The 13,789-nt window shown below is 34.2% G+C and overlaps 3 protein-coding genes across 3 annotated transcripts in view; 2 read left to right on the top strand and 1 right to left on the bottom strand.

Annotated features, from left to right (window-relative positions):
* The window catches only part of pigs (GAS2-like protein pickled eggs), a 316,569-nt gene that overhangs the window by 230,377 nt on the left and 72,403 nt on the right, over positions 1 to 13,789 (bottom strand). The window lies entirely within an intron of this gene.
* LOC140435538 (L-threonine ammonia-lyase-like) lies at positions 5,525 to 7,746 on the top strand. The gene has a single exon (XM_072524283.1). The coding sequence runs from the start codon at positions 5,609 to 5,611 to the stop codon at positions 7,022 to 7,024; it is 1,416 nt and encodes a 471-aa protein (XP_072380384.1). The 5' UTR covers positions 5,525 to 5,608; the 3' UTR covers positions 7,025 to 7,746.
* Positions 9,355 to 10,959, top strand: LOC140435537 (L-threonine ammonia-lyase-like). The gene has a single exon (XM_072524282.1). It carries the CDS (start codon positions 9,467 to 9,469, stop codon positions 10,889 to 10,891), a length of 1,425 nt encoding a protein of 474 aa, XP_072380383.1. The 5' UTR covers positions 9,355 to 9,466; the 3' UTR covers positions 10,892 to 10,959.

The raw sequence follows: 13,789 nt of genomic DNA, 5'->3' as shown, positions 1-13,789 counted from the left end.
GTTTCAATAGGGTTCATAAGATTTTAAAAACACATAAATTTCATCGAGAGTTAAACGAAGATTATCTTGATCGAAGCCTGCAGTCTTGCGAACTTTGTACCCAACAACTGATCGATATCCCAAATCTGTTCTTTGGCCGAGTATACTTTTTGTCGAATGGCGAAGTTAATACTCAAAACTGTCAGAGAATATATCTAGTTCTGAAGAAATACTGAACCAAAAATATTGAATTAAATTAATAAAATATTGAAAAATCAATGCACATATTTATTAACTACATATGGTTAAAATAACTTTCTCAGTACAGGACTACGAAACTTGCATCTTGCTTTCATAGCACAAATAGCAGAAAAAATTTAGATGTTAATTGAGTTACACACGTTAAAATATTTAAGATCTTCACCTTAATGCGTCCCTGTATATATCACTTTACCGACATCCTGTTAATCTCCCAATGTGATGCACGCACATTATTCAGTATTATGAGTTTACTCCGAAAACAATTACTCATTTCTCTCCTGAAAAGCTACTTGAACACATTATCAACACTTCATACTAAGAGTTTACTGTTGCTGCTGCTACTTTAACGTACCAAAAATAATACAGGCGTGAATAAATCGATTAGGACTCCGCTGGAGTTAAGATTTGCTACTTCGTGGTTCCTTTGAAGACGCGATTATTGGCTCCAGTGATTTTCTCTTATATTTTGTCTATGTGAAGGCGAGTATTCGATACGGAAGCGGATGAATCGATGAGAGAATAATGTTTTGGTTCGAAAATAAGTTTTCCATAAAATTAATGTTGGTTTTCCTGTAAGCCGTATATTACAGACAGACTTCACTGAAATCAAGAATTTTAGGACTTTTATTAACTTTGCAATTTTAATTATTTTACCGGTTGGTCAATAAACCTAATGGAAGACAAAGGAGAACTTTTTCTCAGAAAAATAAATCATCACGTCACTAAAGAGAGTCACAGTTTTCTTCTTAAGTCGCCATGTTACTTATAAAATTATGTTAATTTTGCTTGCTACCAAAAACAATTAAAAATATGTTTTAAACAAAACACGGGACAAAACACTTTTCCAATGGCCAAAAACTATAATATTCTTGAAATTTGTATAGAATTGTACCTCTGCATTATGAGGATCTATATAAACCATTTTTTGTGAGAATATAATGACAAAATAATTGAAAAGAAAGCAAGTTTAGAGATTATATCATCACAAATTAGCATAAATGCATTCGTAGATAGAACAAATTCATCACCTTAATAAAACGAGGGATTTTAAAATAGACCCGGAGAGATTTAGAAACTAATCACTGGCCTACCTGCACTCCGTGGCAGATAAAGACCATACAATTCTATTGATAGCTACCGAAAGCAATGCGGAAAAAAATTCTCTTCATTTGTCCTTGTTCCTTCAACGTGGGTACTGAATTGCTCATTGATTACCTCTAATACGTCTAATAGACCACTCACCGTGAGACATCTTGTATAAATAAATATATCAGTTCAATTTTAAAGCAATTTGCTTTAAATGATTTCTGAATTTAATAGATTACCACGTAAATAATAAGTGTAACAGGTAGCAGGCAATCTTCCGTATTAAAAACCAACGCCTTGGAGCAAAAATGCTAGTGATGAGTTTACCTATCTACGGTGATGAGTTTACGGGTCTCCAAAGGATGCCGGTGATCAGTTTGTTATATCTCGAAGGGTCTAATAATCTTATGAGGGGCTATAAAGTGACGACATTAGACGACATTAAATATTTGGAACAAATAATGAAATACTGACGCTGCTGTGTGGAAAACCAATAATTACGGCAAAAATCGAGCCCAAAGAGCTAGATTTGACAGAGAACCAAATGTTAAAAGAATATTGAAGGAGAAAAAAATGAGGAAAAAAGAAAAGGACGTCCAAAGAAGGAATGGTTGGAAGCGGTAAATCAAGACTTCTCAGAAATAGGCGAAAGAGATTAGAGAAGAAAAGCAAGGGAAATAACCAAGGCCTGTAGCGCTGTTGTATATATAAACGAAGATACCCCTTCTAAAAAAGCAGAAGATTAAATTCTTTTTATACAAAATTTAACAAACGTGTATATTTTTCCTATTATTTTATTATTTAATTTTTCTGTGTTTCATTGGCTAAATCATCTCAGATTTCTTATGTATTATATTTTATTTTAGTTTAATTATATGTCTAATTTAATATGCTAAATGTATACAATTTTTTGAAAAGTAAGCCACGATATATTGATATAAAAAATTTATGGTTTTTAAGATTTACGAGGTATTTATTGGTATTTCAAAAAACAGCTTTAACCCAAAATATACGATTGTCATTTTTATTACTAATTTTTTTTATTGGACTAGTAAAGTTATATAAGTAACACCAATAAAATTGTACATTTTCTGAATTTTAAAACTCTTATGACACACACACAAGTAGGTATGGTAACATTATTTATAATATAAATGTATTTCTTCTTCTTGTTTAGTTTTTGGATTCGTGTCGAGAGAGTAATTTTATTAAAATATAAAAATTTTAAAAAATTCTAAAACCATTTAAGATACATTATTTTTTGTTCTTTAAAGTCAAATTTACACAACGTAGCTACTACGTTAGATTTCTAAAGAAGAATACTTCGAAAAGTTGAACCACAGAAAGAAAAACTCATTAGGTCTTGAAGAGGTTACCACCAGTGCTGACAATATGAGACTACTAATTCAGGTATTACCGAAGAAAAACAGGAAAATACCAACCAGGTAAACTTACCTTCTTCTACTTTCTCTCGCTTCTCGTGGAGCTTAAGGGTACGTTCATAACGGAGACCATCGCAACGTATCCTCGCCTAGAGCATAGCAGTGACTGTGAACGCTCGCATTTAAAATAATGCATTTATATTACCTGACGATTGATAATATAGTACGATCCTACAAGGAGCTAGGGTCGGCGCCTCGTTGTAAGCGCCCACTTAGACTCTTAGGTTTCTATCGCAGTAGTCGGTGTAAGATATCCTGAAGATATCATGGACCGAGCATGTAACAAACAACGAAGTCATGAGAAGAATCAACAAAAGAATGGAAGTATTGGAAACCATCAAGACACGAAAGCTGCAATACCTGGGGCATGTTATGCGTAATGAGAGATACAACCTACTTCAATTGATTATACAAGGGAAAATCAAGGGCAAGAGAAGTGTAGGAAGAAGAAGAATCTCATGGTTGCGTAACTTGAGGGAATGGCACATCAATTGAACTATTCAGCATCTAAGATCAGAATAGCCATGATGATTGCCAACCTCCGTCGCGGAGATGGCACGTGAAGAAGAAGAAGTCGGTGTAACACTGTCAGGTTGGGTACTCCTGTATAGTATGGGCAGCGTTCACTGCTAATTTCTCAACTGGGTTCTTTAATATTTGCCTATATTTAGACAGTCTCCCTACTCTTCTCTTCCATGTCATGTCAAAATTTCTCAAAACTTCCCATATTCTTGTTATTATGGGCTTTTTAATATGTTTTTTCGCTTTAAGCATCCACAGGTTTATGTTATTAATCTTGTTGCCAGAAAATATTGCGTATAATTCTCAGTAATTTGTTAATGTATGTTAATACCTTCTTCACCTTCCGAATCTCTGCTCCACTCAGAACTCTTTTGGCATTTAAACGAAAGAATAAAATATTTTTAACTTTATGTTGGTAGTTATTTATTTAGAGTTCCATATTTTGTTTAGGGTATGTCCTAGTCTGCAAGTATACCAATGTCATCTGCTTAGAACAACATTAATAGTTCAGTATTTCCATTTATAGGGAACCCGCGGCAGCCTTTGTCTTTGAAGTAATACTCTATGTCAGACAGAAAAATTGAGTGTAAAAGAGGACTTAATACTTCTCCCTGGAGAACAGTGGCGCACCGAGGGGGGGTTTTGGGGGTTAAACCCCCCCCCCCCAGGACTCTATTCCGACACTGTTACTTACACATTTTAAGGACTCAAAATGGAGGTAACATCATAAAAAATTGGTGATATACACAGCTATACAATTCTCGACATATATGTATACAATTTTTATATGTATAAAATTTTTCTTTGCTTATTCTCCTTGTTTACTTCCTTTTTCGTTTTTCGTGGTCTGTCATTGTTGCTGGAGCTGCTGTTGGGTAGCTAGCTGTTGTATTTACTACGTTCACTTTATCCTCTACCACCATCTGTTCTTTTTCTTTCATTCCATTGTTTCACCATCAATTTCCGTTTCTGATACCAAATTTTGACATTTTATTCTTTACTCTTTTTGCCTTTCGTAACAGCTCGTTTTAAATAATTCTTTCATCTTCGGTTAGTTCTGGATCTATGAATATGTCTCTTCCTTTTAAGATTCATTTTGCTTTAAATATAGTCATTTTATCCTCTAAGTTGTGTAAGTATCTTATATTTTCCGTTTTGTTTGCTGTGTTTTAAAAATATTTGCTAGTTCTTTCTTTTTTGTCCATTGTTCTTCATTTTCGGCATTTTAAAATTTATTTCCTGCATGTCATTCTTGTTTTCTCTTAGCTCTGACTTCAAACTTTACCTCATTTTTAATTTCCTTTATGTCGTGTCTCATAGTTCTGCTTTAATATATTCTCGATCTCTTCCATTTGTAATTTTTCCTCGCTTTTATCTATGTCGGTTTTTATTGGTGCACTTCAAATTATCATTTTCTGTAAGATTATATTTTCCTACAGTAAACTGTTGGTTTTACTTCCAATTCTATTTTGTTCGATGTTGGTCATCTGTAATAGGTCGACCTGTTATTTTAGAACTACTTGAATTGCGAAATCTCTAGAAAAGACAGTACAAACAGCCAAAAAAATACATAAAGATCCAGCGTCAAAACAGAAATTGGGACGCTGTAATATTATCAACTGCCATAATCACTACAGATCTTCTAGGCTGTATAGAATAAAAAAGAGGTGAGAAAGGGAGCAAATATATTTAAACTGTCCCTCTAATATATTATTAACAGTTGATGGCTTTATACACTGTAGCTCCTAATAAACATTCTACTTCTTTATGATCGATTCATTTTTTTTAAACTTTTATTTCTTTTTGCTCAAAGTTCTTTTTTCTATTTTCTAATGTTTTCTTTGGTCTACCATTCCTTTTTTGAACATACTTTTACTTTTTAGGATTTCTTCGTTTGTTACAGTCGTTGCTGTATTGTGTAACTCTCTATTTCACCCATTGACTTGTTTGCTCTTTTTGTACCACATCAACATAAAGGAGTGCAAATTGATTACGATTAATGCAAAATGCTTAATATGGGCAATGAAAGACCAGACACCAGTTATGTATAACGCGAATGTTATTTACAAATTATGTTTGGGTATCAGGGATGCTATATTAGATATGGAAAAGAGGAAGGCTCAGTAAAAGAGAGAAATATAAAAAATTGGAATGAACAGCACAGTTTTCACACAATCTTTGTTACTATAAAAAGAAGAAAAACAAAATGATAAAAAGACTTGTCATCAATCAAACATACATAATTATATCAAAAATATAAATGTCAATTTTAATCCTAAAAATTATTAGTTAAATGTAATAAATTTTTTATTGTTAATATGAACAAAAGAGATGATTGTTTTTGTGAAAAATCTACTCGATATAAACAAAATAATCCTGCAGTGCCTACATCAACAATAATCCCTCGTTCAACAGTAAATGCAGATGATATCGATATAGATGCTATAGAAGAAGTTAAAGATGAATTTTGTAATCCTGATTCTCCGATAATAGTCCCATTTGAAGCGGTTAAAAAAGCTGCTGAAGCCATAAAGGACGGAATAATACGAACACCCTTTGCGAAATCATATCATTTATCAAAAATGTTTGGTATGGAAGTATATTTAAAGTATGATTTTAAACAAATTACAGGAAGCTTTAAAGATAGAGGAGCACGATACGCTTGTCTTAATCTAACTGACGAACAGAAAAAAAATGGAGTTATTACAGCTTCTGCGGGAAACCATGCCCAGTCCATGTCATACCATGCAACTTCTTTGGGTATACCTGTCACAGTTGTTATGCCTATCATTTCTCCCATCATGAAGATCACAAAGTGCAGAGACTTCGGTGCCAACGTTATACTAAAAGGGAAACATTATGGAGAATCGAAAAAAGTTGCCCTTTACTTGGCAAAAAAGCATAATTTGTGCTTTATAAGCGGTTGCGATCATCCTAATGCCATTGCTGGACAAGGTTCTGTTGGTTTGGAGATATTAGAAGATTTGCCAGATGTTGACGTAATTATAGCACCAACAGGTGGGGCTGGTCTGTTGTCAGGAGTGTGTGTAGCTGCTAAAGGGATAAATCCAAATATAAAAATAATTTCAGTAGAAGCAGAGCGTGCAGCTAGCTTCAAAAATGCCATGGATCAGGGCAAACCTGTGGAAACACAAATACTACCCTCACTCGCTGATGGACTATCAGTACCTTGCGTGGGATATAATGCGTTCGCTACAGCTCGAAACCATGTAGAAAAAGTCGTTACCTTGAAAGAAAACTGTATAGCTCTTGGAATCCTGAGACTTGTGGAGTTGGAGAAGGTAGTCGTCGAAGGTTCGGGATCCACGGGAGTGGCAGCCATTTTAGGGGGACACTTGGATGAATATAAGGGCAAAAAAGTTGCCATTATTCTCTCTGGTGGAAACATCGACACATCAGTGTTAGGTAGGGTTCTGGAACGAGGTCTTGCAGCAGACGGAAGATTTATAAAAGTAAAAGTAATTGTCAGAGACAGAGCAGGGGGAGTATCTGAGCTTTTGACTCATATTAGTGATCATGGAGTTAGCATTAAGCATGTTTTGCATGAAAGAGCATGGGTTACTTCAGATGTGTACAGTGTTTTGGTTAAATGCATACTTGAAACAAGAGATTATCAACATAGTTTGGAACTAAAGGAAGCTTTACTAAAGAAGTATGCTTCGGTAGAATTTGTGGACTTTCCTACGGCACCGCCAGGAACTGTTCCCTGCTAAACTGTTTATTTTTATTATTTTCTGACTTATCACTATCCTCATTTTTAATTTATTAAGATATTTTTGTTATAGTTTTCATAGAAAACGATAAGTTATTAACTTTTTGTTTGATTATTAGGGTAAATGTATATAAAAGACATTTGGATATCAAGCCTAATAAACAAGTCAACATCTTGTCGGGGACTGCCAAGCATTTGTCACAACTGATTGTAGGCTGATTATAAAGTAACGTTATTTAATAGGAAAGATACTCATTCAAAAACTCACAAACGTATAATTATTAATGTCTACCATCTCTTGTATTATAATTCATCCGATCCTCAGCTTGTGAATGAAAATCACAAGCAATGTGGAGACCGTACAGTGTTCACAAACCAACCAAAATAAGCAGGATCTTATAGTAGTTAATAAAACAGGTTTATAAACAACTTGACGTGGCTAACAACAATCTACCTGTGTAACACAGCGACAAAATCGTCACGTATAGAAATTTTAGAGGACAAACAGACGACAGTGAAAAATAGAAAGTGAAAAGATGATAGCTCTAATTCTCTCAAGTACATTTGTGAACATACTACAGCATTACCAAGACTCGATCAAACCAAAGGATTCTCCTAGATCTTTATCCTTTTTATACCTTAGGTATTTGGAATTACTAAATGTTTCCTTTTAAGGATTAAAAGTTGGCATCAGCTTGAAGTAATAAAAATAATAACACAACCACATAATATTCATTATTACTTATCAAAATCAAAACCACTCTTCTTCTTTCCGAAGATTGGCGATCCAAATGGCAATTGTAACTTTGGAAACTGATCCACGAAATATTTCTGTGGACGAGCGATCATACCATCTCCTCCTTTCAGCCACGATCTCTGACGTCTTCCAACCGATATTTTGATTAGTATTTTACCTTCCAATATGATTTAGAGTAATTTATATCTTTAACCTCTCAACACATAACGCAAATATTGTATTTTCCTCTCTTTGATTATTCTTAGCAATTTTTTTACTTATGCACTAAAGTACCTCATTGATAGATGTTAGATTTTTGGAATTGGAATTCTCAGTATCCGTCTGTATATATACATCTCTAAAGCACCTATTCTTTTTTCTGTTTTAGAGTCCATTGTCCAACTTTCACAGCCATACAGAAAGACAAAAAAATCTGAAAAATCGTAACATCTGATCATTCGGAATCTGAGCTCCAGCGTACAGTTTTCTTTATCTTCTCTGCACTTTTTCCTACTGATTTTATTGATTCATTTGTGTTTTATTGGGTATGTTTTATGTTTTCGTCTTACGTCCATGAAGTCCATGACCTTTTGCGTTCTCCATTCTTGTTTTCTGTCGTTTTTCGTGAATTTGATGTCTTCTTCTCGCATCTTAGTTTTCTCGTTTTTAGAACAGTGACAGACTTCAACGTCTGTCTGTACAAAACGATGAATGATTAACTAAATGACCTGTGTGCTATAGGGCAAGAGGCCATGGATGAATTTAAAAGTAGATAAATACGATTAGCTATATCTTCGACAGGCAAAGATAATGGACGCGTAATCGTACGGACTTGACTAATGTCAAAACTGGTACCAGAGGTAGTAATCGGCGACGTATCTTTGGGCTATTGTTATGGATTAATTAATCCATATTTAAAATGAACCATTTTTGTACGGTAAATTTTTTATTAGTCATATTAAAATTCTTAAAAATAACAGGTACAAATTCTTTTTATTTCAAATTTTACAGGCACCAAAATATGGCGGTAACATCGAAACTGAACTCACTTCGCGAAGGTTTAATAAATGAGCGTTACCTGTTCTCTCTCTTTTCTTGTCTAAGCGCTATATAGTCAATTTCTCTATAACCTATAGAGATTTTGTAAGATTTACACTGAAAGTCGGAAATGGCCGGATACTTCAGGAGGTAGAGTGTCTGATTATAATGCAGAACGCTAGGGATTGATCTTCAGCACCGGCGTGATATTTTTAAAAGTAACTACTGAACCCAGGTCGACTCAACCTGGATAAAATAAGTACCTTGCATAAAATCAAAAGTAACAAAAAGCGGTTAAAGCGTTGCACAGGGCCTTTTACCTTCCTTGTATACCATAGACCAAGAGATATCAAAGTACCCAGCTATAATCTCAAAGACGTACTAGCGATATAAAGGGAGACTATTATTATTACTCTAAAAGCTAGCAAAAAAACTGAAGGCCATCTGAGATACAAAAGTTCATACATTATAACAACTTTGTAGTGCAACAACTTTGTACTACACTATAGTACAAAGAAGAAATATATAAAAACAAACATGGAAAAAATTGTCATCTGTCACATAGGTTGTGAAAATTAATTGAAATTCAATATGTCTGTCAATTTTGATATAAAAAATTACTAGTGCAGTAGAATATTAAATTATTAGTACAAACGATATTTTTCCAATATGAATATGAATAAAAGGGATGATTGTTTCTGTGAAAAATCTATTCTATCTAAACAAAATAATCCTGCAGAGCCTACAACAACAATAATTCCTCGTTCAACAGTAAACGCAGATAATATCGCAGATATAGATGCTATAGAAGAGGTTAAAGATGAATTTTGTAATCCTGATTCTCCGGTAATAGTTTCATTTGAAGATGTCAAAAAAGCTGAAGAAGCAATAAAGGACGGAGTAGTACATACACCCTTTGCAAGATCATATCATTTATCAAAATTGTTTGGTATGGAGATATACTTAAAGTATGATTTTAAGCAAATTACGGGCAGTTTCAAAGATAGAGGAGCACGATATGCTTGTCTTAATCTAACAGAGGATCAGAGAAAGGCTGGAGTTATTACAGCTTCTGCAGGAAACCATGCTCAAGCTATGTCTTACCATGCAGCATCTTTAGGGGTCCCAGTAACAGTTGTTATGCCTATCACTTCCCCTATCATGAAGATCACTAAATGCAGAGATTATGGAGCTAACGTTATACTAAAAGGGAAACATTATGGAGAGTCAAGAAAAGTGGCTCTATACTTGGCAAAAAAGCATAATATGGTTTTTATAAACGGTTATGATCATCCAAATGTCATTGCTGGACAAGGTTCTGTGGGTATGGAGATATGTCGCGACTTGCCTGATGTTGATGTAGTTGTAGTACCAACGGGTGGAGCCGGTCTTTTGTCAGGAATATGTGTAGCTGTTAAAGGATTAAATCCTCAATCCAAAATCATTGCAGTAGAAGCTGAGCGTGCAGCTGGTTTCAAGAACGCCATGGATCATGGACAACCTACGGATACACCAATACTACCGTCACTCGCTGATGGACTATCAGTACCTTGTATAGGATATAATGCGTTCGCTACAGCTCGAAATCATGTAGAAAAAGTTATTAGCTTAAAAGAAAACTGTATTGCTCTTGGTATTCTAAGACTTGTAGAAATGGAAAAGGTAGTCGTAGAAGGTTCGGGGGCTTCAGGAGTAGCAGCCATATTAGGCGGGCACTTGGATGAATATAAAGGCAAAAAAATCGCTATAGTACTATCTGGTGGAAATATCGACACATCAGTCTTGGGTAGGGTTTTGGAAAGAGGCCTTGCAGCAGACGGAAGATACATAAAAGTAAAAGTACTCGTCAGAGACCGAGCAGGTGGGGTCTCTGAACTTTTGACTGATATTAGTGATCTTGGAATTAGCATTAAGCATGTTATGCATGAAAGAGCATGGGTTACTTCAGATGTGTACAGTGTTTCTGTTAAATGTATACTTGAAACGAGGGACTATCAGCATAGTTTGGACCTTAAGGAAGCTCTAGAGAGGAAATATGGTTCGGTGGAGTTTGTGGACTTTCCTTCCGCACCACCAGGAACTGTTCCTTGCTAAACGATTTACTGATATTATTTTCTGGTTTTTATCTATATAAATCACTAATAAAATATTTCGTAAAATTAGTTCGTATTGTTTTTCAATTTACCTAAATATTGCCTATATACAGAAAGTACAAAACTAGACTAAGGGCACTTACCGAACGGCGATTCGGTGTTTATTGCTTGATTATCTTTAACGATGATTATTATTCGTAAAATATCTGAACTCTGAAATATATTTCGGTAATATCAATCTTTAATAAATTTACCTGAAATAGACTATTATGTTTTCTGTTATCTTTTTTTTCTAATATATACTAATAAAAACTAATCAAATTAGTAAAAATATGCTTAATCAACACCAAAGCAAAAGTAACAACCCAAAACCAACTGTCAGAAGAATTTAATATCAACGAAGGACTAACACAAGGAGATGCGCTAACACTTTTTAACCTTGCATTGAAACAAGTTATCAAGAAAACTCCTATAGGTAGAGAAGGTACAATATTCACAAAAATCAACCAAGTCATAGCTTACGCAGATGATACAGACATAATTAGCTGGACATTAAAAGATCTAGAAAAGATTTATACATATTTTAAAAAAGCTGTACATACTAGGGATCTAGAAGTTAATGTATCAAAGACAGTACATGAAACAACTCGGGAAAAGTACAACTGAAAGGCACTCATATATCTTAAAGTGGGCAAAAATTTGAAAGAGTAGACCATATCAAATATAGAAAAAAATAAAAACAGTGATGAGGTAACAGCGAGAATTTCACTTGGAAACAAAAGTTTCTACAGCTTATTATAAAGTCAAAATTAGTATGTATTAACTCAAAAATGAAAATATACACAACTGTTATAAGACCCGTAGTAACGTATGCATCAGACACATGGTCTTTGACTAGTGAACAAGAGGAACAACTTCTTAGATGGGAAAGAAAAATTTTTAGGAAAATATATGTACCTATACAGGAGAATGGGTAATGGCGTAAAAGAGTGAACCACGACCGAATCTCGCAAAAGAAATACGAAGTAAACGACTGAGTTGGTTGGGACACGTAGAAAGGATGGAAGATACGAGAAATACAAAAACTGTACTTAGAAAAGAATTAAAAGGGAAAAGACCGAGAGGTAGACCCAGAAAAAGATGTCTTGATGGTATTTACCGGGATTTAAAAGAACTAGGAGTACGAGAATGAAAAAAAAAACAAGCAAATGAAAGAAAAACATGGTCAACTATGGAGTTATGGGTGTGGCTGGCCCCCAGCCCATGTAAAACTTGAGAGCCTAGAAACCCCAACGGGCAACCATGGCACTCCATGCGCTGTGAGTGGTCAAAGATGATGATGATCTTTTTTTCTTCATTCCAATGTTTAGGCAGTTGTTGTTAGTTTTGCACCACACAACGCTCCATCTTTTTAAGCGGCCATACCTACGTTTTTAATTTACTATTCGCTCATTTAGTCGATCTTAAGTCTTACACCCTTTTAAGTAGGGTGAAGATTCCATTTCGAAAAACTTGAATTCTCTTTGCGTCATTGTCCAGTTTTCACATCAATATAACAAATTTGGTGTGGGAACTATCTTACCTTGTTTTAAACACATCTTTCATTTTTCTTAATACATCCCAACCTAAACTTACTCTTCTCAGTAGGCTTTCGTGGCCCAAATACACATATCTTTCCACAATTTCTACCTTTGTATTAGCCTATCGGGGACAAGTTTTGTCATCTCTTTTGATTACCAATAGTTTACCTTTAAACCGACTCTTTATGATACTTGCTGTAATTATTATAGCATACCTCTGGCTTTTTCTGTGCATTCCTCTGTGCATTATTATTTATTTGTGCACTATGCATTTGTGTATGTGTGTTAGTGTATTGCGTTTGTGTGTTGTGTGTTGCATACGATTGTGGACGACGTGTCCAACTTTCTTAATCCGCTATCGTTCACAAGCACACAGAATACATATGCAACACACAATACACAAACACAATACACAAACACATACAAAAACGCATAATGCACATATAAATAATGCAGACATACATATAATAATCAGAATTTAATGTCCCGAGGCACACAATCCCTCCTCAGATTTTTTCAGCCAAAAGCATGGTTGTTACCTACAACACCGTGGCCAAGTAAGTAATTCGTCAATTTTGAAAAAATGCAACCCTCTCAACAACTTTCTTAATTTTCTCAATATTCTCAATATTCTTTTCACACAATTCTTAAATCATCTTTTTTGAAAACGTTTACCGGAGTGAGATCGAAACATCAAAATTTTATTTAAAATGTAATTTTTATTACAATTAATTGTAGCTTAACTACATATAAAAAAAATACTTAGACATGTCACAAGAAAACAGTTTCCAGACATGTTTTACGTTAGGTCCCTATGTGAGCATAATTTCTAAAACTTACAAATAATTTTGGTTTTGAATATATGACGAGAAATTAGGAATGAGTAAAAGGTGATATGTGGAAGCACGATCTAATTGTCTACTCAAAAAATTAACCGTTAAATGCTAGGATTACATCAATTTATAAAAAAACTGCTTTTATTTTTTAAAATTCAAAACTGTTTTTTATCTAACACACTTGTAGTGATGGATGACTGCTTTTAAAAATTAAGCTTATAAATAATTTATAATAACGATTAAAAAAGAGGCTAAATCCTTTCCTACGTACATATTCTCTCGTAATCCCACTAAATTAGTGTCGTAAACTAGTAAATTTATCTCTAATGTCCAATTAGATCAGTTTCCATTTAAATTTGGTCGCTCGTTTTTGTACATTTACTGTTGTTTTTGATTGATGCGTGGGCTAACGCTTGCAGAATAAACAATGTTGTTAAATTCTACGAATTTGCCATTTTAGTTTGGACGTGGTTTTGCAAGAAA

This window comes from Diabrotica undecimpunctata, chromosome 3 (genome assembly GCF_040954645.1).
Source record: "Diabrotica undecimpunctata isolate CICGRU chromosome 3, icDiaUnde3, whole genome shotgun sequence".
NCBI classification, from domain to species: Eukaryota; Metazoa; Arthropoda; class Insecta; order Coleoptera; family Chrysomelidae; genus Diabrotica; species Diabrotica undecimpunctata.
Note: the sequence above shows the minus strand (reverse complement) of the source record. Positions and strands in the feature narration are given on the sequence as shown.

Excerpts from the sequence above, each read along its gene's own strand:
- LOC140435538 (XM_072524283.1), top strand. The coding sequence starts at position 5,609 with ATGAACAAAAGAGATGATTGTTTTTGTGAAAAATCTACTCGATATAAA.
- LOC140435537 (XM_072524282.1), top strand. The coding sequence starts at position 9,467 with ATGAATATGAATAAAAGGGATGATTGTTTCTGTGAAAAATCTATTCTA.